At 40.5% G+C, this 23,386-nt stretch overlaps 2 protein-coding genes across 2 annotated transcripts in view; one reads left to right on the forward strand and one right to left on the reverse strand.

The window, feature by feature from the left end:
- oca2 (oculocutaneous albinism II) overlaps nucleotides 1-680 on the forward strand; it is a gene marked incomplete at its 3' end in the record, with an annotated part of 46,662 nt that extends 45,982 nt beyond the window's left edge. Inside the window, exon 23 of the mRNA XM_084472582.1 lies at nucleotides 593-680. Coding sequence (XP_084328708.1) covers nucleotides 593-680 — 88 coding nt within the window. The remainder of the gene's footprint in view (nucleotides 1-592) is intronic.
- A 10,771-nt stretch (nucleotides 681-11,451) lies between these two features.
- gabrg3 (gamma-aminobutyric acid type A receptor subunit gamma3) overlaps nucleotides 11,452-23,386 on the reverse strand; it is a gene marked incomplete at both ends in the record, with an annotated part of 53,576 nt that continues 41,641 nt past the window's right edge. Inside the window, 4 exons of the mRNA XM_084472800.1 lie at nucleotides 11,452-11,730; nucleotides 15,632-15,831; nucleotides 18,509-18,661; nucleotides 20,574-20,711. Coding sequence (XP_084328926.1) covers nucleotides 11,452-11,730; nucleotides 15,632-15,831; nucleotides 18,509-18,661; nucleotides 20,574-20,711 — 770 coding nt within the window. The remainder of the gene's footprint in view (nucleotides 11,731-15,631; nucleotides 15,832-18,508; nucleotides 18,662-20,573; nucleotides 20,712-23,386) is intronic.

A 23,386-nucleotide genomic window follows, 5' to 3' on the forward strand; every position in this document is an offset into this window, starting at 1 on the left:
GTGATGTGCAGTGTGCAGACACAAACTGTGAGCTCTAGTGCTTCCGACACCCCTCTTAAGAGGTTAACCCCATCTGATGGCCCGCGTGAGCAGTGAAGACAAAGCGAGCAGAGCAGGCCTTTAGAATACTCTGAGGCAGTGAGCAGGGCTTGGCTCAGATCTAAGGCTGCTAGATGCTCCGCTGATAGCCCCGAGGGATCTCATCCAGAGAGAAGAACCAGCTCACTGCCAACTCTTCTTCCTGCTAATAGAGTGACAATAGGCAGGATGAGGCTGTCTAAGGACTGTTCAATGCTTGTAGGATTATGCTGTATATGTATGCTGTGTTTTTGTTTGTTTGTGTATGTTATGTGATGTATAACATGATGATGATCACATGTAATATATGACACGTGTTGTCCGGTGGTCTACGGGTTGGGGTTTCCCATGACGTTAATGTATCATAACAGTTCTGACCGTGACATGTTTACGGTATATGTATGTGATATGTAAGTGGCATTATAACCCTGTATTCTCTGTACTGATCATGACAGGTGTGTTCTGTTATGTAAGTTATAACATGTGTTATAACAGTGTATTCTCTAATCGACAGGTTGGGCTTCCCCATGATGATCATGACGTGTGTGATCGGCATGTGCTACCTGCTCGTTACCCACATTGGACTGGGCTGGAACCTGTGATGACCCTGTGGAGGCAAATGAGTGTGTGTGTGTGTGTGTGTGTGTGTGTGTGTGTGTGTGTGTGATGTGCTTGGGGGGGGGAAGGTGATTACTTCTTCAACATCCCATGATGCTGGCTGGATGTTAAACCAGAAAGTTTGGTACCCAGGCTTGAGCTACAGTGAGCGATCACATGAAGCTGGCCCATGATGTTGATGGAACCTTCTAGAAGGCCCTGGAACCATGGTTCTAATGCGCTCACAAGACAACTGACAGATGTACAGTATGTAAGAAAGAATCAAACATATCCTGATGTTCCCACCAACAGAAGTAGCTCATTTATGGACTCAAATCGACTAAACCTTCTATAGTAAATCTTAAGATGAAACATGTAATTTAAATGTGTTCATGATAAAACGTTAAAGCCAAGGGAAGAGTTTGACGCGTCAAGCTAAATGGCTACATTTTGTTGTGTGTGGTGCTATAGGTCCTGTATGGGCATGTGTACAGACAATTTATATCTATAAAGATTATACAATTGACTACTTTCATCACAGTGCAAAGGCTGTTTCTCTGGTCTTTTTATCAGTATGACTTTGATCTCTCCCCAAAGATAACCTTGTGCTTATTTGTACAGAAAGTATACCGTAATACCCAATGAAAGGGATTTTATAGTGATAATGGTCTCATTAAGTTTTATGATCTATGGCCAAATATGAATGCCCTGTAACCTGTAAAACTGAATAATCCTGCACACTTTAAAACAATTCAATTGCAAACGTTAGAGCATTAACCTAGTTTAGAGAAGTAGATGGATGCTAACATGTTCTCAGTAGTGTGGGATTATAATGGATCCCTTGATTCAAATCACTTCATGTTTCATCAGCATAAAGGAGTTCCTCTAGCACTTTGAGGAGAGGCCCTTCACACTGCCCATCTGTTCATATTACGTGTAACTGTATGTAGTATGTCCCACCATTGCAAACTTTGTAACTTTGATACACTGATCAACTGATCAAAAATAAAGATGTCAACATGTTGGCTTCTCATGGATCTTTGTGTGTTGTTTTTTACATGTCACCATTTGTGTCCATGTGTAAATAGGTAAATGCAATACGATGCAATTTCAGTGGTACGTTTTTCATTACGGTCAAACACTAGACTGGAAATCCAGACCCACGTCTAGAAAGCTGTAGGGTCTGGCAACGAGTAATGAAAATAGCACATGGCTGGCTCATAAACGTCGACTGTTTAGGTCTAATAGATAGAACCGCTGACGTCATTTTCTTCCATACATTACCTATTTGTATTGGGTCCACTTAGAGTTCCCGCCACTCATCTGCCTGCGTACCTGATTTAATTTGAGAACAGGTGCGTTGAGATGTCAGAACGCCAAACGCAGAGACGGTTGCGTACTTTAATTTTGTACAACAACAAAGCCTTATTTTGAAAGAATCGACATAGTTCATTCAGAGTGAACTGGAATACAAGCTTGGCTACACACTCACAAAGATCCTACCAGACATTCTTTTTCATTTACTGTCTTATTGTTGTTGATTGTGTGTATGTCTTTTTTATTTTCACTGATGTTTTTAAACCACATGGAGGTTTGCATTTTAAATTTCGTTTGTACCTTGGTATAAATGACAATAAAAGGATTCATTCATTCATTCATTCATTCATTCATTCGATCTTCAGTCAAACACGATCTTCAAACAGCTTTCTTCTAACAGTGAGTTACCAAACGTATGACCATTCAAAAACTTGCCGAAGAAAGGGTGTGGATATATTTGCGTCTATTTGGCACATAGAGTCTGGAAGATCATTGTAGTGTAGTAGACGCACAAACTGGCTCTTGGCTCGGCTTGTGTCGGATGTGTATAAGAGCTTAAATGAGCGTGTAGGCTACACAGTAGTAGTCCATCAACTCTTCCATGGACTATTGTTCTGCTGGCCATGTGAACTAATGACGATGTTTTACTCCTACAGATTCACTGCTCTCGTTCATTAAAGGAGGATTAAAGTGATTCTCTACTATGCAATTAAGTGGAGCACGGCAATTAAGAGGATTCACTGTAAAGGCTATTATTAACTGAAGGTCTGCTCTTTCTGGTTACAAGATGAATAAATACCACATGAAAGATATTGTTAACGGACAAAAGAGACACAGGTTTATCAGACTGGTGTATCGGAATCGGGTATCAGAAATGGGGTATGACCATAACTGGGACAGTTATTGTAAACGTAAATATTATATCTAAATATTGGTCAAGTGTAAACGTTTGCGTGATTAATGTCAAAGAAACTGCCACAAACATTCATTGTAGGCCTAGATTTAAATAATTAATATATAGCTCATATTTTCGGCAAAGGGGGCACCTTCTCCAACAACATGGAACTGGTTCCCTTTTCGGTTTGCTGACCTAATTCTGAACTGTTCAGAGCATTCAGATAAAGGAATAAAAGTAAATCAATTGTAACCTGAAAAGTTGGTTCCAGGTTTGAACCAAATAATCTCAGGTTTCCCTTGACCGAAATCAGAGCCATGACCAAGATGGATGAGGCAACAATGGAGAAGGCAATTGTGAATTTGTCAATAGAAATGTGGTCTTTTTAAGAAACAAAGAGTCAACTGTATGTCAACCTAGTCGATTTGTAAGATTTAGTCAAGTCTGGGTTCACCATAAGAATGATGGAGATATTTTTTGAAATAGAAATGTCTAAAATGTCACTGCTCTTTCAACGTTGGTACTTAATAGCAGTGTAAACAGAATGAAGTGGATGCATGTGCATACAAAAAAGGGGAAAAATAAATAAAAACTAATTGCAAATGACATTTATGTACATTACAATTCTGCTCTGTCCATCAGAGTTTAAATACTCCATACCAATGAAACTCCACATCAGACCTTGGTGAATAGTTTGATGTTGGATATTTGACAGATATTCGGATATTCATTTTGGCTTCATCAGCAATCCCATTCATTTCCTATGGAAAATTGTTTTTTTGCTCAATAGCTTCCAAGTTATGGAACCCAGACACCCCAGACCAATGCAGACCTGTCCTGCTATGTGGTACTAACAAGACACACCTCACAAAAAAAAATCATATTTTGCACCTCCTATTTTATTTGATTTCTTTAAGAATCCCATTCATTTCCTATGGAAAATGGCTTTTTGCTCAATAGCTTCCGAGTTATGGGACCCAGACACCCCAGACCAATGCAGACATGTCCTGCTATGTGGTAATACTAACAAGACGAACCTCATTAAAAAATCATATTTTGCACCTATTTTATTTGAATTTTTTAAGAATCCCATTCATTTCCTATGAAAAATTGCTTTTTGCTCAATAGCTTCAGAGTTATGGGACTTCCATAGGAAATTAATGGGATTCTTAAAAAATTCAAATAAAATAGGAGGTGCAAAATATGATTTTTTTTTGTGAGGTGTGTCTTGTTAGTACCACATAGCAGGCCAAGTCTGCATTGGTCTGGGGTGTCTGGGTCCTATAACTTGGAAGCTATTGCTATTGAATCTATTGAGCAAAAAAGCAATTTTCCATAGGAAATGAATGGGATTGCTGATGAAGCCAAAATGAATATCTGAATATCTGTCAAATATCCGACATCAAACTAACTTCACCATGGTCCACATCAGTTCTTTGCGGGAGTTGACATTGTTGTAATACGTGAACAGGAGGCTTTATTATTCACATTCATCAATGGAACATCTTCAAATTACTGATCCCCATGCTCTTCACAAAAATGTTGATGGCTGTTTAGTGTGAAAATGTTGCTCTTTTCCACTCTCTCTCCTTGCAACTGCCGAATCTTATCTCCACCACCTTCTTTCAATGCAAATGGAAAGTAAAAATGTAATGGATGTTTATTTTGTTGGTTTGTTTATTTTTCTTTATAAAGAAACCATATTTATGAAAACCTCTTTGAAATGATAATGACAACCATTTTCTATATGCCATACATATTTAGACCATTTCATATTGTTAAAGGCCTAAAGGTCATGCCTTGATATTTTTATTCTCTAAGAACCTGCCTACCGCTGCATGCTTCCTATTGTTTATGACCTTTTACACAGTTGTTAAAATTTAATGCTCTACATTTGCAGAGAGGTTAAGCTACAATGGCATCGCCATATTCAGACAGATTCACTTGATGTGATTCTTTTGAACAAATAAAGAGACCCTGAATGCTGAATTTGTTCATTCCTCAAGTTTGTGATTTATTTTCTTGTGGTGGATGCTACAGAGTGTGTGCGGTTCCTCCTGAAGATGTTTTCTCTTCTGACAATTGCAGTGGCATAGCAGATGTGAGTGTTGTCTCTGAAAAGGGCAGTTTTACATCTCAGAAAGACTCCTACAATGAAAGGACAGGTGGCAGTAATTAACCCTGCTTCCGGCTCATTGTCTGTTACGCCATTGCTGTGTGGTACAGCTCTGCTGCACAACAATGACACAGGACCTCTCCCCTGCTCGTCAAAACTCATCATCAATATCCTACAATTCATTCACATTTTAACCTCAAATGTTTAAAAAAACGGAGGAATCTCTCAACGTGAAGACAGAAGCATGGCATTATTTTCTTCAATGTTCATCTTGTCCTTTCACTGGTACTTGATTCAAAATGGCCAGTAGCCTACTGGACAATTCATTTAATTCAGCTTTTTCTAATAAAAATCAATTCATGATTTCCAACATGTTTTTCTGAAATGAACCGTATCGCTTTAGCAGTTGCCCTCCAATCCCGGACTAAGGTAATCAACACTTAATTGGAATACATCTGGGCCATTTCAGCCTGGCTTTTACTTTTCTTTATTTGATAGAAAGTTAAGATATTTCCAAAGGCATCTTATACGAAGTTCATCTGTAAATAGCCAAGACATTGTGCATTTTAATGTCTGATCCAAGGCCATGTGAAGTAGTAAGAGACAGGATGGTATTGGAGTTGAGGCGGTCGTCTCTGGGTTGATCACAACAGATTGAAACTGCATGCTGTGTAGTTCTTTCTCTGCCCAACAATGGAGCATTAGCATATGTATGGCGGGGAGGCTACACGGCCACAATGGCACATTATGTGTTGAATGTACAAGGTGATTGGAGAAATGAACACTGCATGGCATCGACTTAATTTGATTTCTTATCGAGCCATCGTGCACTGCAACAGATGAATGACACGGCGTTGAACTCACGATGCCTGAATCATCCTACAAGTGTTGTGACAAAGTTGTGACAAACTCTGTCTGACACTGTTGTGGAATATGCGATTGTGATTTGCATTTTCATCAAGTGAATTTGCACGTTATTTCTGCCAGACTTTTTTTTTGTTTTCTTTTTGTTTTATTTTTTTTAACAGATATTTTTATTTCAAATTATGGCATTCATTCTTGACCAGTTATGTTTTTTCGTATTCTGCCAAAGCAGTCAAGCCTGTCAGGTCAGAAATTACCTGACTATTTTATTTTTTATAGTTAAGATGTTTTTTTCTTGGTTGCTTTCTCAGAAAAAGCAAGCTAATTTCAGTTGACTTAGTTCACTTCAGTCTCTGGTATTCGTGATTTATTCACCATTTTTAATGGCATATTATGAAGGATTCATTGAAAACTCTTCAATGGTAGCACCTGAACACCTGTCCTCATCACAAGTTGATTTAGGTTGAAGCTAAAACTTAATGAATTGAATTGAATGAATTGAATGACCATGTTACATTTCATGAATAATAAGTACATCTACGTGACATTTAGATACATTGTTAAAGGGTGAAATGCTAAGCATGGGATTTAAAGAAATGTCAACTACTTGCTAAGATATTTGAGACACTTTTTATCAACTTGCATATGGAAAATATGTCTGCTTGTGTTTGATATTGAACAGATGCAATTAAGATGAAAGAGAGGTTAAATAATAAATATTCTTAAAGGGTCAGGTAAAAAAATAATTTGCACCAGACCCTTTCCTTTCAACCGTCTTCATTAGTGTGAAAACCATCTGCAAGCACCCTTGCTCTTCCCCTATTTTCAGACATCATCAACAACATGATGGGTACCTAGGACGCTACTCATTAGTTACAGATTCATCACAAAATTATCGTCATTATATCCTAATGTGACAAGGGAAAAAAAATATTGCAAACATCTGGCTTTGATGAGGTACTAGGTTTGTCTAGTTTACATGTCCAGTGAGGGATGAATGAGTTTAGCTCATTCTTCATTCCAAAACGCAGACTGTAGTTCTCGCTAGCTTGCTCTGTGCAATGCTTTAAGCAAATGGTGAAGCTTGATATTTCAGACTTATTTATATGGAATTAAACTAAACTTGTAACTTTTAATAATTTATTCAACTTTAATACATCCATGGTCCATCTACATACTTCCCCATATGGAAGAGTTAGAGCCTAGCCACATTCATTTTGATTCAATCTTTGTTGTAGAAAAAAAAAAAGAATAAATAAAGTGTTTTTCGGCAGCCAAAGTCAATAACATATTGTTATCTGCCCCAAAAGGCCCATATCGGATGTTCCCTAAGGATCCTAAGAGAGACGGTAATTGGCCGGTACCTCACTTGTGCCCATATATTGCCACAAACACATTTATCTTTTTTGAGGAATCAAGGTGCTGATGCTGAAAATGCTGCCATGTTGTTCCAACTTGATACCACCACCGAACGACAAATTCCATGTCAAATCCATGTCCTATAGGTCAGTGCCTGGTTACTTATTTTCTGTCACGCTTACCTCACATTAAGTTGGACCCTGAGAATGTAACCTTGGGCCATGTTGGACCGTTGATCATGATCAGTTTTTTAAGTTCATTACCATTTGTAGTCAGTTATAAACAAGGTGTGCCAGTTGATACAATTGTCATCTTTCTTGGCATTTATTATGTCAAAAGACAATCATACAAATACAACTAAACAAGAAATATACAGTCTTTGTCCAGGATAGATAAAACCAAGTACTACTAAAATACCTTTCCCTTCTTCTAATAATTTTAACAAAATGCTTCTGAAGTATTGAGATATAGAACGCAATGATATACATCATGAAGAGAAAATAAATCTATATATTATGCCACTTCTAACTGTTATGGCAACATAACACTTCAGTACAAACACATGGAATTACTGCATGATTTTAGATTGTAGATGAAAGCATTAAATTAGTTCAACCAACGTGATTTTAACCACTGTGGCACCACAGCATCAATACACTTCACAGTACCTCCTGAAATACTGAAAACATTGAGTCCATGAATATGAAATATGGACAGCAGTTATAAGCATGAACTACAGTGTACTGTATTATCTCAATTTATCTATGACTTTTAAATGTCAGTTAAATTGTCATTTGAACACTTGAATCCAGTGTGGATATCTAAAGATTGATTTGTTTTAATATGACTCATCAGCGTGTGCAGTTGTTTAAATAAAAACCTGAATAATAATCATCTGGGAAAATGGCAGATGCTCTGTGATATTTATGGGACAAATGTGAATGTTCACTAAATGTGAACTTTGTACAACAGACATTCATGAAATGGTTCTAATTTTATAGTTTGATTCGAAGTTTGCCAGCCAATACGTACGGCAGTTAGAATGCAAAGTTTCTTGATGAAATATGTATTTTATATCTGTCAATCTAAGGAACAGAGTTAGTCTTTGGCTCATTCTTCACAGTAACAGTAATTGGGATGGGATTGGTTCTTCGTACCTCTACCAAGATGTTATGTTTAGTTAATTAGGTTGGACATTGTGGCCTTGCTCTGTGTCACATGGAACTTATTATACCATCAAAATAATACATTTCTCATGTTTCCCCTGAAATACTATCCCGGGAAACAATTCTCATTCCTTATTTATTGTTTAATTAAACTATATGAGCCCCAAATGTGTCTTTAAAAAAAATATTTTTTTTGTCTTTTTAAAACTAACAAAATTTTGTTTGAGTTTTTATTTATTCAACTTGTATTTACAGGTAGCTAATACAAAGAATATATTAGATTTTTTTTGTGCTAAAATTACAATAATAATAGTTCAATAATCCCCAGTTGAATGTAAGTTCCAGCTTCCTTGCTGGTCCGCATGTCATTTGGTGTTTGCTGTACTTAATGAGTGTTCTAGGAAAGGCTATATGTAACAACAGTGAAAGTTATGGCAATTACAGGAGATCGGAAAAAGAACCTTTGGACAAAATGGTTTTCCTTGAAAATTATAGTAATGTATAATGTATTCTGGTATGAATAATATTTTGTTGGCAAAAATGTGTAGCAATTTAAATGCATTCAACTGGATATGAATTTGTCTGCCCTTTATTCATTTTTTAAAACCTGCTACATGTCGCATGAATGTATAATCCATTATAAATATTAATTTCTCATGAATGTGTGAAAGTTGGACATGGATGAATGTTGCATGTGAACCCCATCACCTATGTTGTTGCTGTACAGTCCACATACTGTCTAACATCATCATATGTGAAGCCTAACCAAACACCCAAACATTACATGACTGTAGTAACCATAACTTAAGGTTTGGGGCAGTAACATTTAGCACTTAATTTCCGGTCCCTACGTCTATGCATCACTTTCAGAAATGTTTTGCACATCAAATCCCAAAATACATTACTTTAACAGGATGGATTTCAAATCTTCCTAATCTTTCTAATCTTCTCCTAATCTATCAATAAATCATGTTTTTTTTTTAAATTTGTTTTTTTACATGTGGTGATCAGTCCACCAACACTTAAAGCACTGTCTTTGAAATACTTAAAACAAACAAACTCATACAATACACATTTTAATATTTTCTTATGAATACCTCAGAGTATAAAGTCCTATCTATCTATAAAACGTTTTGGGTGAATTTGAGCGTGTGGTACACCCAACACTCACAGCACTTGATGTGGAGTGCTTTATTCCAAAGATGATTTTAAAGAGGGATATATTGTACAGTGTAGCACCACTCCAATGACCTTATTATTGCTGCCCCTGAGAACTGCCTCTGCTGCAGGGGACCAGAATAAACAGCAGCAGCAACAACAAAACAACAGTATACCCCACCAGCAATTATAAACCACCAACATCCACACAAGTATATCAAAACAGTAAGGCCTAGAAGTCATACGTGAGCGTTGGTTGAATACTGAAGCAATCGAGGAAAAAAAAAAAGTTTATTAGATTGTAAACCAGAACTCACAAACCTAATGCAACGTCAAATCGTCTGAGTAACAGTGATAACAGTTGCTAATGAAACTGTATTGAAATGGGCTGGACATGAGTATTTCATTAAGAATAAAATGTCAATACTTCACTGCCACCTTAACCCTTCCACAGCTCCCAGTGTTACTACATGTGCTTGATCAAAAATGAATTCCTTAACGGTATCATTTAAGATAACAAGAATTACTTGGCACATACGTGAAATATTTGGCAAATAAAGTCGCAATGATATCAAACAAGCTCAAATGCTTTAACTCGGACCATGTATGGACTTCTATGAATGTTTTTCAATTATATTTATATGTATAAATGGATATGACTTTTCCCTTTGCTCATCTCAGCTCTGGAGTTAATATTCTAAGGCAATTCCATGGTGCTAGCATTGATCTTAGCACAGATTTGACTAAGATCAATCCATTTGGAAATGAAACTAAACGAACTATGTTGTGTTTTGTAGTAGAGATGAACACTGAGATACATAATAAAAGGTAAAGGCCTGTGGATGTCAGTAAATTGTACACTGCTTTATTTTCAATTATTGTTTTTTGTTGTGTTAAAAAAAGAAAAAGCTAGCTCAGTGCATTAATTCACTACCTCAGTGGTGTGCGATTTATCACAACACCGATATCAAGTCATCCAGCATATTCCTTTGATAATGGTGACGGTAACTCTTCATAAGTTGATGCTAGTGCTATATTAAGGGTTATTGTGAATAATGAAAAAATATTAACGTACAATGATTTATTATTACTAATTGTAAAGATAAGTCGAGACTCCTTGACTTGTATAAAGTGTTACCAATGGTTCTATCAATTGTTAATCAAAGTGATTGCATCTTTGAATCTCAAGAAAAACTAGGCAATTAGCAATGTTGCTCATCCCATTTTGTTTTGATTACATAGTGTTTTGATTGAGCCCCACAGTTGCTGTACAGCCGAAAGCATGAGAACCGTGAGACTCAATCAAAATAACAAAGTGGGGTGAACAAAAAAAGAAAAGGGATGTACTGTCTCTGTTTGTCCGTTCTTTTTGTAAGCGTCAACTACAGGTGCTGAATACATAACGTGACAGGAGGATTAAGTCAGCCCGTATGGGCCATAGTCCCGGGGGCAATCCCTCGACTTGTTGCTTCCATAGACTCTTGCTGCCTCGTTCACCAAGCTGATGGTTTGGAAAAGACTAGGACCGCACACGCATTGTGGTCATTATTTCCCTGATGAGCGTAGCTGATAGTCGCTACCCCTCCGGAGGAAGGCACTGTGGACGCTTCTACCCCAACCCTCTCGGGTTCTCCTCCACTGGGTCTGACCTATGGTACACAACCCAACTCACACGAGTCCTCCTCATCATCAGCCTGTGAGTGTTTTGGTATACGAAGGGAGTTCTTCAGAGCGTCTTGTTTTATTCCTGAAGTCAGGGGTCTCCGTAGCTCTGTTCATCTTCACCAGCTTGCCGCTTTAAGATCTTCACCAGCTTGCCCCCCCCCCGCCCCCCCCCCCCCCCCCCCATCTCTGCGAGGTCTCTGTTTCTCCAGTGGGGTTCGTGCTCTCCCATTGGCGTGCTAAAGGTAGAGGTATCCCACCCAATACACCACGTTGAAGAGCAGGAAGGAGGTGGGAAAGAAGACGCGAGCGTACGCGTCCAGATCCAGCAAGTCGAGGTGGATGCGTCCTTTTCGCCAGCCCCCGTCTTTGCACTCCTCGTAGCAGCAGAAGAAGCTCTGGCAGTCCTTGCCGTCCAGACACTCGTAGACACACGCGTCCTCAAACTCCCGCCAGTACATGGCGTTGTTGAGGGCGATGACGGTGTGCGGCGGCCGTACGTCCAACCCTGAGTACTGCTGGAACGGAAGGAGGCGGAGCAGAGGTTTAGTCAGGGAGATTTCATTAAATGAAGGGTTTAAAGGAGTACCAAACCCCCCCCCCCCCTGCCAGATCGCCTGTAAACGCGGGATCAACTCAGTTTTCATGAGATGTGTTGCATCAACACCTGTTGAAGTGGTAGGTAACCGGGTAACCATGTCAGCCATAAACCTCTGCATGCAATAACAAGGGGTTGACCTAGAGGGGGAGTCATCCAATGCAAACCAATGTACAAGATGTATGGGGTTTGGTTCTCTCCTGGTGGAATTGTCTTGTGGTACATAAGCTCAGTGTAGGAACATGACATATATGCACCAATGGAAACACCGAGAGATGGTATTTTCTGTTGTCTCACCCATTTAGGTTGAAATTGGTCTTTATGTTGGGAAGGCACGCAATGATGCAAAATGAAGAAAATTCCATAATTCCCCTAAACTAAAGTAACAAGCCTGTTTTGCAAATGGAAAGAGTAAAAAGTCCATATATTTGTGTAAAAATGTAGGTTGTAAAAGTAAAGATTTGTCCGTAAAAATGATTAGTACAGATAGGCCTACCTGAAAGCTGTAGGCCTACTTAAGTACAGTAACAAAGTCTTTGTACTGCCTCTTCCCACTGTAACTATGAAGTCCAGTGAATAGTGTTTGGAGATCTATCTGGATGGAAAAAGATGTTGGTAACCAAGGGTTTAGGCGGTGCCAGTCTTTTAAAAAAAACCTGTTAAACATAGTGAAATAGTGTCAACAGCACTTGGTTTTAGCTGTCTGCCTCAAAGTGTACCATTTTTATATTATTTTAAAAAAGGAACGTGAAGATAATTTGAATAAGGAAAAGGCTGAGTACCATTTTGAAAGAAAAAGCAACTTATGACCGAAAGTACCATCATTATTTTCACACCTTCAGTAGCCTATATAGCCAATTCAGTTTCTCTTAAATTAGCCCAAACTAATCCAACAAAGTTTCCGTAAAATAAAAGAACTAAAACCTGTCATGAATATTGCTGAAAGGGAAAAGGAACTAAAAGCCTCCAATACACAGAGGCGGATGAAGTACAGTAGCCCATGCCTGTCTGATGTGAAGGTTTGAACAATGGTTGAAAACAGAAGAATGGCAGCATATTCTGAAAGGGCAGCGGTTCTTTGTTTTGCCTCTGACTGAATTATTATAATTTAAAACTTTCAGAATGGGATAAATCATGGTATTTTTCTACTTCATTGCAACATGATATTACTGTAATGAAGGATAATATGTAAGGGATAATGTGTGAAACGCTGGTCATTATCGGGAAATAAGCCCCAACATGGCGAACCGGACACCGACGAGATGCAGAGGTGTCTTGCTTCGCCTTGAGGGGGCTTATTTTAGATAATGACCGGCGACGTTCTATACATAACCCGCTTATTACAATCTGCAATCCGCTGGGGTTGATAAGTTACCGGACTACTTGCGGAGTGATACAGAAGACGTGAAAAAATCCACTCTCCTTGACAGCGGTCATTATATGCTTAGCAACAGTCATTAATGCCCGTGTCACACTGTCCCGAAATTGACACCTGATGGACACACGGTAATGTTCAAATTCGGCTCTGATCGTAAAAACATCCGGCCATTCGTGAGGGCATCTGAAGCCGTCGTATGACCACCGGTGGAGTTTCTCGGGCTCCGGCAGCAACTTCGTGAGCGGTGCCAAAATCTTTGGCATGCCAAAGATTTGCTGAAGAACCTTGCGAAGGTTCATTTTCGTATTGAATTCTTGTGTCCATTTTGCCATTGTGATGGCATCTTGTCAAGTCATGTCATGTTTGTGTGATCATCGGTGCCATCGCCTCACGAAAACAATGCGAAGGAAACAAGAAGCTGCCCGATTGTCTTAGGAAGGCACCACGACTACGTGAAGCCCTCGCAATGCCGTTGTGTAGCAGTCGTATTAGAGTTCGATGACATCGAGATGGAACCACGGTGTCGGCGAAGACAGCCGAATTTGAGTAGCTCAAGCGTTTTCAATGTGTCATGGTAACGTGGACATATAAAAGGCCAGCCTCAGAGCATCTTCCAGTCAGTCCTGAGCAACTCTACAGAGCAGAGGCGTGTGTAACTCCCAAAGCTTCAATCACAATTAATCACAATTCAGTTCCTGGTTATTAGGCCTATATCAAAATGATTATATAGATATTGTCTCTGCTATTTTGACCGTGGGTACAGCAGGCGAGGTCAGCTCGACTCGCTTACAATAATTAAAAAAACTTGCGACTTCAAAAAATGATTGCATTTATTTGACAATTTAAAAATGAACAGAACTGTCCTCTAAATTAAGGAAATAATACTGGGAAATGAATAAACCATTATAAGCAACGAGTGAACTTAATAAGCGGTGTTAATACTTTTTTCAACAACCGCCTCTTTCCCTTGACGTTTAGTTTTCACCTGACAAACACACACCAGATACCTGCGCGCAAAGCCCGCACACAGACCCTACAGGTAGCAAAACGCAAAGCAGTCTCAGCATAAACAGTAGGCTATTATATAATATTAGTCCTGCAACGGGTCGGGTACCCGCATGAAAGTTTCTAAAACAGGCGGATTGTAACGTCCGTTTTAGTCAACGATACGACACTTGACTCCAAGCTGCGAAGAGACCTCGTCTGGTTCCAACAGCTGATCATTTGTCAGACGTGGAGCGGAGACTCCAGCGATGACACTGCGCTGCCCGAAGACTCTGCATAAATCGAGTGAAAGCCACCCAAAGGAGATCCTTTCCATGTTTTGGTGCGGATTTCATTTTGATCACGGATGACAGGTCGGATCTGGTGCTGAACTTTGCAGGTGCGGGTCTCAAAAAATGGATATGATTCATAAATAAACAAGTCAGACACCTTTAACAGAAAATCAATAGCCTCATTTGAACGGATGCGACAAATATATTATATATCGATTATATAGATTATTTAGATATGATAGATGATATCTAAATATCAGATAGATAGATGATTATATGAAGGTGTTATACCAACGGGAGGTCACGTGACGCCTTCGTGACCTAGTTCAAACGCATCGTACCCTCAATATGACATCTCGTGTGTGTGGTTCGGGTGCCATTGTTTGACCTTCTGTAGGCATTGTACTTGCTTCGGCTGTTGACCAAGTTCGGGGCCATCTTCATGCGAAATTCAAAATTCCACATTTGTGTGTTTATCTGGTGTCAATTTTGGGACAGTGTGACACGGGCATAATGAAAAATAATTCACCACCGGAAGTCGGGAACGTCCATGCAAGTGAACGGAGCGTTCCACAGCATTGAGAGGAGCGGTGTAATAAAAAATGTTAATCAATGACTCAACTTGCTATTTACAAAGATACAAACTGCTTGAGTCATGGCATGTGACACACTCTCCGGTGAGTCAACCTCTTTCATGTTCTACTTGATGTTCTAAGAAGTTAATGAAACACCTCTTTCCACCTCTCGTTTGCAGGATTGACTAGATTTAAACTTTAAAAAGTCATTCCTTTGTCAAGGTTGATGGTCGATGCTATGTATCGATCACTATTTGTCACTTTGACAAAAAGCTTCTATTCAAAGTGTCTTACGGGGAATATGTTTTGAGGGGCCAATGTCATGAAGGAGCAGGTAGGGGTTGGGGTCTCTTGCTCAAGGATGCCTACAGGTAGACTGCATACATAGGGGTACTAACTCATAACCTTTCGTTTGGGAGTCACACACCCCACACTACTCTTTCACCCAACTTTCCTGTTTGTTGGTCTATACTGTCCAGGCCATAAAGTAAAAAGGCTTGCGATCAAAAGCATAGAATCAAGTGGAAAAATAAACAATAATAAACCCCCAAAAACAAAAAACGTTTGAATCAAGTTCCAAGCGGATCTTACCGGTCTGCGGGGCTTGCTGAGCACCGGTCTGCGTGCGCTGGCCGAGTAGTAGTTGAGCGTGGCGTACTCCATGAGCGCCGCGAACACAAACAGGAAGCAGACGGTGACGAAGAGGTCCATGGCGGTGACGTAGGAGACACGTGGGAGGGATGTGCGGGCCACGGAGCTGAGAGTGGTCATGGTCAGCACCGTGGTGATGCCTGGCAAGGGGGGTGGGGAGGACCCAGCGACATGTTAAATGCGTAATGGATTGCTTATAGCGCTTTTCTAACATGTGGTTAGGAAAGCGCTTTACAATTGGTGCCTTTCATTCACACATTCGTACACCGACGGCGGTGTCAACCACGCAAGAAAACATCTGGAACGGTTAGCAGGAGCTGTCTTCATCAGGGATACCTGGGCTTTAAAACCCTGTCCGACTACGTAGGCTCCCTGGCATTTAAACAGTCACGAGAACTTAAGTCTTTTATCTCTTCTCTGTCGTGTATGTCATATGTCGTAAACAACCCTGGTTGTTTTTAAACGTGCTTCATAAATAGATTTGATTTGACTAGATAGTTCATCATGGACCGCAGACCTCCATCACATACATGGAGAGGTTGGTTCTTTGCAGCTTTGGATCATATTACAGAAAGATAAAGGTGGGGAATGTAGGCTACTATCAAATCTGACAGTGGAATTGAACCGACCGTCAAAATGTTTAAGTCTGAATGATGTTAGAAAGTGGAGTAGTACACGGCTTATGACAGCAGAGTCATTATAACTGACAAATGATTAGTACTTGCATTATGTTTAACATTACATTACATTTATTAAGCAGACGCTTTGTTCCAAAGCGGCTAACGGTAAATGTCTTATAGGATGAAGATAAACCCCCAAAAAAGAGATAAATTTAAGTTTATACAACTTAAGAGAATAAGCAAAGCAACTGCTTATAGATGCTACGATATAGAAGCGATATAAGAGATGGAGACGGAGAGACAGATAGATTTTGCCTGTGTTGTTATTATTATTATTATTAATATTATTTTTTTTATTATTATTATTATTATTATTATTATTATTATTTATTTTCACTGTCCAAGATGCGGTATGAATAGTTTTGAGTTTTCAGCATGTGGTGGAAGATCGGTCGGGATTCAGGCGTCCTGATGCGGGGAGCTGACATCAACACTAGTGCTGATCCCAGTGAGTGGTGAAGGAATATCACAGCCTAAAAGGAGTTCAATAAAAAGAAGAAAACTGAAAAATGTTTTCTTTTTATTGTAAAGAAAGCAAATTGTAAAGAAATGTCACAATGACACCAGCTGGTGGTGTTGGCGGTGAGGAAAAAACTACATGGGGGGGATTCCTTCGGTCTCTTGGGAGAAGGAGAATAAAGAGAGGGCTTTTAAATCTGAATGTGCCTTTGCCACATTCACAGGCGGCAAGGGCCGCCCGTGTTGCAGATGTGATGCCCTGAGCAGAAGGCCAGGCTTGTGTTGCAGATGTGATGCCCTGAGCAGAAGGCCAGGCTTGTGTTGCAGATGTGACTCCCTGAGCAGAAGGCCAGGCTTGTGTTGCAGATGTGATGACCTGAGCAGAAGGCCAGGGCTGCCTGTGTTGCAGATGTCCAGAGCTGAGATGAGGGTTCTCCGGATTGACACAGATGAAGGGCAGCACATCGCTCCGCTCTCTTCCCCCATGGCTGTTGTTTTGAGGGAATTTACTCCACCTCTGATGCCCCCTGTCCCCTCCACTCCTGATCACCGCTGGGCGCTCCTCATGACTTTGGGGAGACTGACTGACTGGGACAGACGCTTGCTTCCCTCTGGTTTCCATGGTGACAGGCAGGCCCCATCTATTTCAGGAGGACATGCCGCTAGATTTTTCCCCTGGTCACTGTAGACCTGTTGTCATGGCGATGACCTCCAACCTGTGTTCGTGTTTACTAGCCCAACCTCTGTTGTCGTGGTAATTAGCCCTATCCGTCAGCATGGTGTCTAGTCCTACCTGTTGCCTTGTGATTAGTCCTACCTGTTGCCATGGGGACTATCCCTACCTGTTGTCAGGGGGAATAGGTTTACCTGTTGTCATGGGGACTATCCCGTCCTGTTGTCATGGTGATGAGTCCTATCTGTTTCCATGGGTTTCAGTCCTACCTGTACATAGTGACTAGCCATATCTGCTGTCATGGTGACTTTCCATATGTTTTCATGATGACTAGCCATATGTATTGCCATGGAGCCTTACCTGTCTTTTCTTATGTATACTTCTAGTCAATTGTCTGCGAGAGCAGGGACAGATATATCTCAACCCGTCAATTGGATGATTATTTTAAAATATTCAGTATAAACTTGTGCAACAAACAAAGCTTTGTTAAATTCGTTTCGGAACAAAACCTTTTAAAGAAGGGAAAAAAGTGTAATAAAATTACCTTCACCAAACCGTTCCCGGGACTGCATGAGATTGAATGAAGTGTAAACATAAAAAAAGGTTAAGGCAAAAATTAAAAGGAGTGAATAAGAAGCATGTGGATGAGGAACCTGAGCGTGACATATGAATGACCACATTATCACACAAACCAACCATGCATGCAATCTGAAAAAATAACCGTCAAATGTTCCACCATGACATTGGAAGTGAATGTTTTGGCTGAGGGTTTACTCAAAGTCTTCACTGTACAGATGGCTTATAAGTGACAGGCTCACTCACGCACAAAGCATTTCAATATCGGTTAGTGGATGGAGAAGAGTGGAAATCAATTTAATTACACTGTTTAGGCTGGAGGGCGGGTCAGTCACCTCAGCCTTTTGGATGCTCGAAGTGCAAATAGAACACATTTTAACATGACCTGTGTTAATGACAGGCCTGAGGCTGGTGTAGGGCTGGGCCTACCTAGCGCCGTCCTGGCAGGTGTCGCGTCCTTCTTGATCCAGAAGGAGACCCAGGAGAGCACGACAGTGAGGATGCAGGGGATGTAAGTCTGGATGGTGAAGTAACCCATCCTCCTGCTCAGGTCGAAGTACACCGTCATCACCACATAGTCCCCTGTTAGCGCGAGCACAAGAACCAGTGCCGTGTCACTATTCCTGTTGGCGTGAAGGACGACCAACCAACACCCCCTGCTTCACTATGCCTGTGTGCATGAAGAACCACCTACGCTTCATACTCCAGTTGGCATAAAGAACAACAACCACCACTGCTTACCTAGCCCTGTAAGCACGCAGAACCACCACCACTGTGTCATCACTATTCCTGTTACAGTGTTTTCCACAGACCAGACAGCAATGTGTGGTGCCCCCCTGCAGGGTTGGCAACTTTTGGTTTTTGGCCGGAGTCAGACTCTGTAGAATCTTATAATGCTTACATTATAACCAGGGGTGCACATAACTTTTTAAGTGAGTTACTCATTTGAGTATCAGGAGATGGTGTTCGGTACGCACTCCACACGTAGCGTCATTTTGATAATGATAAAGGCAATTCCACCGCGGGTGGAGTTGTTGACGGAGGTGCCGTCCGTCGCTGCCACGGAGCGATAGGATGTCTCACAGTAACGGACATTGCGATCAGCTGATTTTGCGCAGTTCTCCAGTGTGCGCGCGGTGCGCAGCGCACACAGCGCTCCGGCTCCGTTTGCCTTTTTTTGCGCAGGTGGGGAAACGCAGAAGTAGTACAAGATACACGTGTAGTTTTGTTTTGATGACCTGACGGTGAGTTACGCAAAAGCGCCGTACCAGTTATGTGCACCCCTGATTATAACCGCGGGTGGAATTATTGACGGGGGGGAGTTGGGTTGCGGGCGGACGGGATTGTTGATGGGGGGGGGGAGGGGCGGGGGGGAGGGTTAGTACGGGATTGACGGGGGGTGGGGGCGGGGGTGACAGCCGCAGCAATTTAGCGCTCGTCCGAAGCAACGAGAGATCTAACGGGTATTTTTCTTTTTTTGGCGTGACATTTGTTGCGTGTGCGTGAGATATTTATACTTAAAAATCGTGTTAAAATAAAAATAAATTTAAAAAGCGGAATCAATTTGTGGCGCTCGTTGTTGAATCTGTGGCTCTGCGCCACACATTGGTCTATGTATGGGAAACACTGTGTTAGCGTGAATAACCACCATCGCTTCACCATCCCTGTTACCATACAGAACCACCACTGCTTCACTCTCCCTGTTAGCCTTAAGAACCACCACCACTTCACTCTCCCTGTGAGCATGAAGAACCACCACAGCTTCACTATCCCTATTTTCACAACAATCTTCAACATTTTCCCCCTCCAGCATTTTTGTATGCTTTTTTTTTTAACACACTCTGGCACCTTATTTACATTCATCATGTCTTGATTATCTGTGGCCAAAGGCTGTAGCCTCGACGCCCAGACCATCCTAGTAAGCATTAACACATGTATTACATTGACTCCTCATTTAATGTAATAAATTATACTATTCAAATATTTACTTTGGATTATGTATTTCAGTGCTTCAAGTTAAACTTCTAATGCATAGCCTATAGGTGGATTTCCGCAGTGCTGTCAAAGCCGATGAGGATCAGGCTTTACCTTGTTGGATTAAGAGGGATGAAGAGGGATTTAAAACCCACCTCCCCTGTTTCAATATAAATTACAATACAATCAATGCTGTGCGTACGGTTCTGTAACAGAATCGATGTGTATTTGGTGGGTGTTTTCTACATCCCCACCCGTCTTGTTGGACCTCATTTTATCTTTCTCTCTCTAGAATACTATAAAGCTATCTCCTATGATCTCAGCCTGCTGTTGTTGGGTGTTATAAAACTTACAGCTTTGTTCCGTTGGTTCAAAGGTCAACCTGGTAGAATATTGGCTATGTCCGCCGTTTAATAAGATTGGCAAAAGGCTGGGTCAAAAACATTTTAGAATGAGCTGCGTTCAAATAGAAAATACATACATATTATAATCATATATAATAACGTTAACATTTTGATACCTGTGGAGGTCTTCAGGATGTCCGAGGTGTTCCTTAGGCCCCGAAAGTCGAACTGGTAGAGTCTCCAGGACTTCTGGTCAGACGCCTCCACTGAGTTCCTCCTCCACTTGTAGATCATTTCGTCCCTTGGGTATCCATCTGCAAACATGAGCGAGCCTTAGTGTAAGTGTGGGTCCCACATGGCCGGTAAACAACCATTTAAATATTTGTAGCTATTTTTTTCATACATTTTATTTTAGATTGCTATGCATTTCTTTTGAACACTGGAAAATAAGGTGGAAGAGGTTTAACTCCATGGACACTTTCTGGAGAGATTCTGCGAGAAGTCCTAATGATGGAGGCCCTTGTTAGACAGACGTATGTGTAGACACCAGAGGACCATGTCTGTCTCAGACAGCAGAGTAAGTGAATGGGCCTGGGTTCATCAGAGCTCAGAATCCCCCTCAGTGACACCACTGACCTTCACATGATGGGGGAGATGTGCCCCAGGGTTCTTTTTTTGCACAGAGCTGCTTGATCAGCTTTGATCCAAAAGGAAACCAAAAAAACCCTCTGTCTATTGAAAGGTAGAGTTGTGAAAAACTATGCTTGTTAGAAATGCTGTGCGTTTGTCATCTGTGGCTGATCCGTTTCAAAAGTTTTCTTCAAATGTTGGAGTTTTCTCCTGACCTTGAACGCGTCAGTCTTGGCTTTATGTAATAATTCGGTCAATTTCATATTTCTTTCTTTAACAAAACAAGACCTGCCTATGCAGATATGGAGACAAGTCATGCGCATAATCTGCAACTATTATGCTTGCCTCAAATCTTTTACGTTAAGCAGCTCTTTTGAAATGCCCCTGTCCTTAAACTGTTGGTTTCATACTTGAGCTCTAGTTTAGATTGTGTTTGGCTCGTTCTTATTCTGGCTGCACCATCTGGTTGGACTAAATTGCACTGAGTGGGTGTAACAAATATAGTACACTTCCGGACAATGCATATGATTTAGAATTAAAGGTCTGTGCATCCTTTCTTTTTGTACATTAACATTAACAACATTTCTGAGTAACCGCAAGAGCTTACAATGCACTCTGGTCCAATATAACACAATTATCCTTAAAGGTCGAGCAGAAGCATCAAATAAGAGGCTATCTACCAGCTTGAATACTGACCAGGCTTGGAATTTCATAATTTTAGGGGCAAGGCCATTTGGCCTTCCCGTTCACATTTTTTTTAAGGGCACAAAGGCCACATGACAGGGTACAAAGGCTGTTTGGTTAAATTACGCTGGTTTTACCTTTCAGATTAATACCTTTCAGATTAATACCTTAACATTCTCATTCACCAAAAAACATAAATTATGTATTAAAACATTTGTTTTAATTTAGAAACATTGAAAAACATCTCATATTGTAGAGAGAGAGAGAGAGAGAGAGAGAGAGAGAGAGAGAGAGAGAGAGAGAGAGAGAGAGAGAGAGAGAGAGAGCCACTGTGACCTAAACACAGACGTATTAGAGATACACTTTCTCCTGACACAGTGCAGTCATAGTTACTCACTACTTGTTCCAAAAAATAACGGAGTTAGTAACTGAATTACTCTATAATAAAAGTAACTAGTTACCTGGGAAAGTAATTATTTGCGTTACTGTAAACAAAAAAAAAAGTAGCTTTGTAGATGCGTGTGTCGTTGTGAGATGCTTCATTAAATTAGAGTTGCTTACAACGTCTTTGCTCCTGGACATAATGTACACTTTACATGCATGTTCTTGCCTTTGACCTCAATGAATTAGTGTTTATATCTCCACCTTGAAAATGCCAACTTTTCATCGGATTTCTCCGGACTCGTCATTTCTACTGCTTCATCGAATCTGTTTGGTGTTTGTGTGTGCGTGTGGCACGTGTATCCTGGCTTGTGTGTAAAAACACTGGCTCCGATTGACTACCATGAAACATGACTCTGCCTTAGCCAATCATAATCGCTTATCTCGTTGTTAAACCCGGTCTCCTCACTAGCAGTTTGTGTGGAGCCAGGGATGCGTTTGGATTACAGTTTATTCAATCAATTCATAGTACCGCACCACATTTAACTGTCAGTAACGGTAACGGCGTTAAAAAGTAATTAGTTAGATTACCCGTTACTGAACAAATAACGGCGTTACCTAACGCCGTTATTTTAAACTGTGTTATTACAAACACTGCTGAGGAGGCTGGTTGATGTTCTTCTTTCATGTGATGTTGATACTTCACCTGCGCGGCTCGCGAAGTTGCGCAAGTTCTATTTTGGAACAATCACAGCAGAGCAATCGCTCTGATCCACAGACACGGGACTAGCCTACTGCGCGCACTAGGATGGCCGTAATTCCATAAAATCCCACCACGCATCACTAGCATTGTTTACACTGGAACTTTGACAGGGGCACAAAGACCACTTTGGCCGTAAATTGAAAATTCTTTCACAGGGCATCAAGGCCAAAGTGCGGCCATGGCCGTCGTGGCTGTCGTGAAATTCCCACCCTGATACTGACTGACAAAATTTATATAATAATAATAATAATATATATTTATATATATATACAAGATTTTTTATAAGCATTTTTAGGATTTGACTTGCAGTTCCATCAGGGCAAATAACAAAAAACCCACATGCCCAACATGTTAATGTGTTTTGGCAAAATCTATATAATTTACCGATCAAGCCAGAATGTTATTTATACTACAGAATATATCAGGACTATTTACATTGACTATAAATAATGCACTTTAACACTTTACGTTAAAAACTCAAAATGTCTACTACTCGAATGTGATTTATTAACCTGATTGTATAATCACAAT

Source organism: Micromesistius poutassou (assembly GCF_964030765.1).
Source record: "Micromesistius poutassou genome assembly, chromosome: 9".
NCBI classification, from domain to species: domain Eukaryota; kingdom Metazoa; phylum Chordata; class Actinopteri; order Gadiformes; family Gadidae; genus Micromesistius; species Micromesistius poutassou.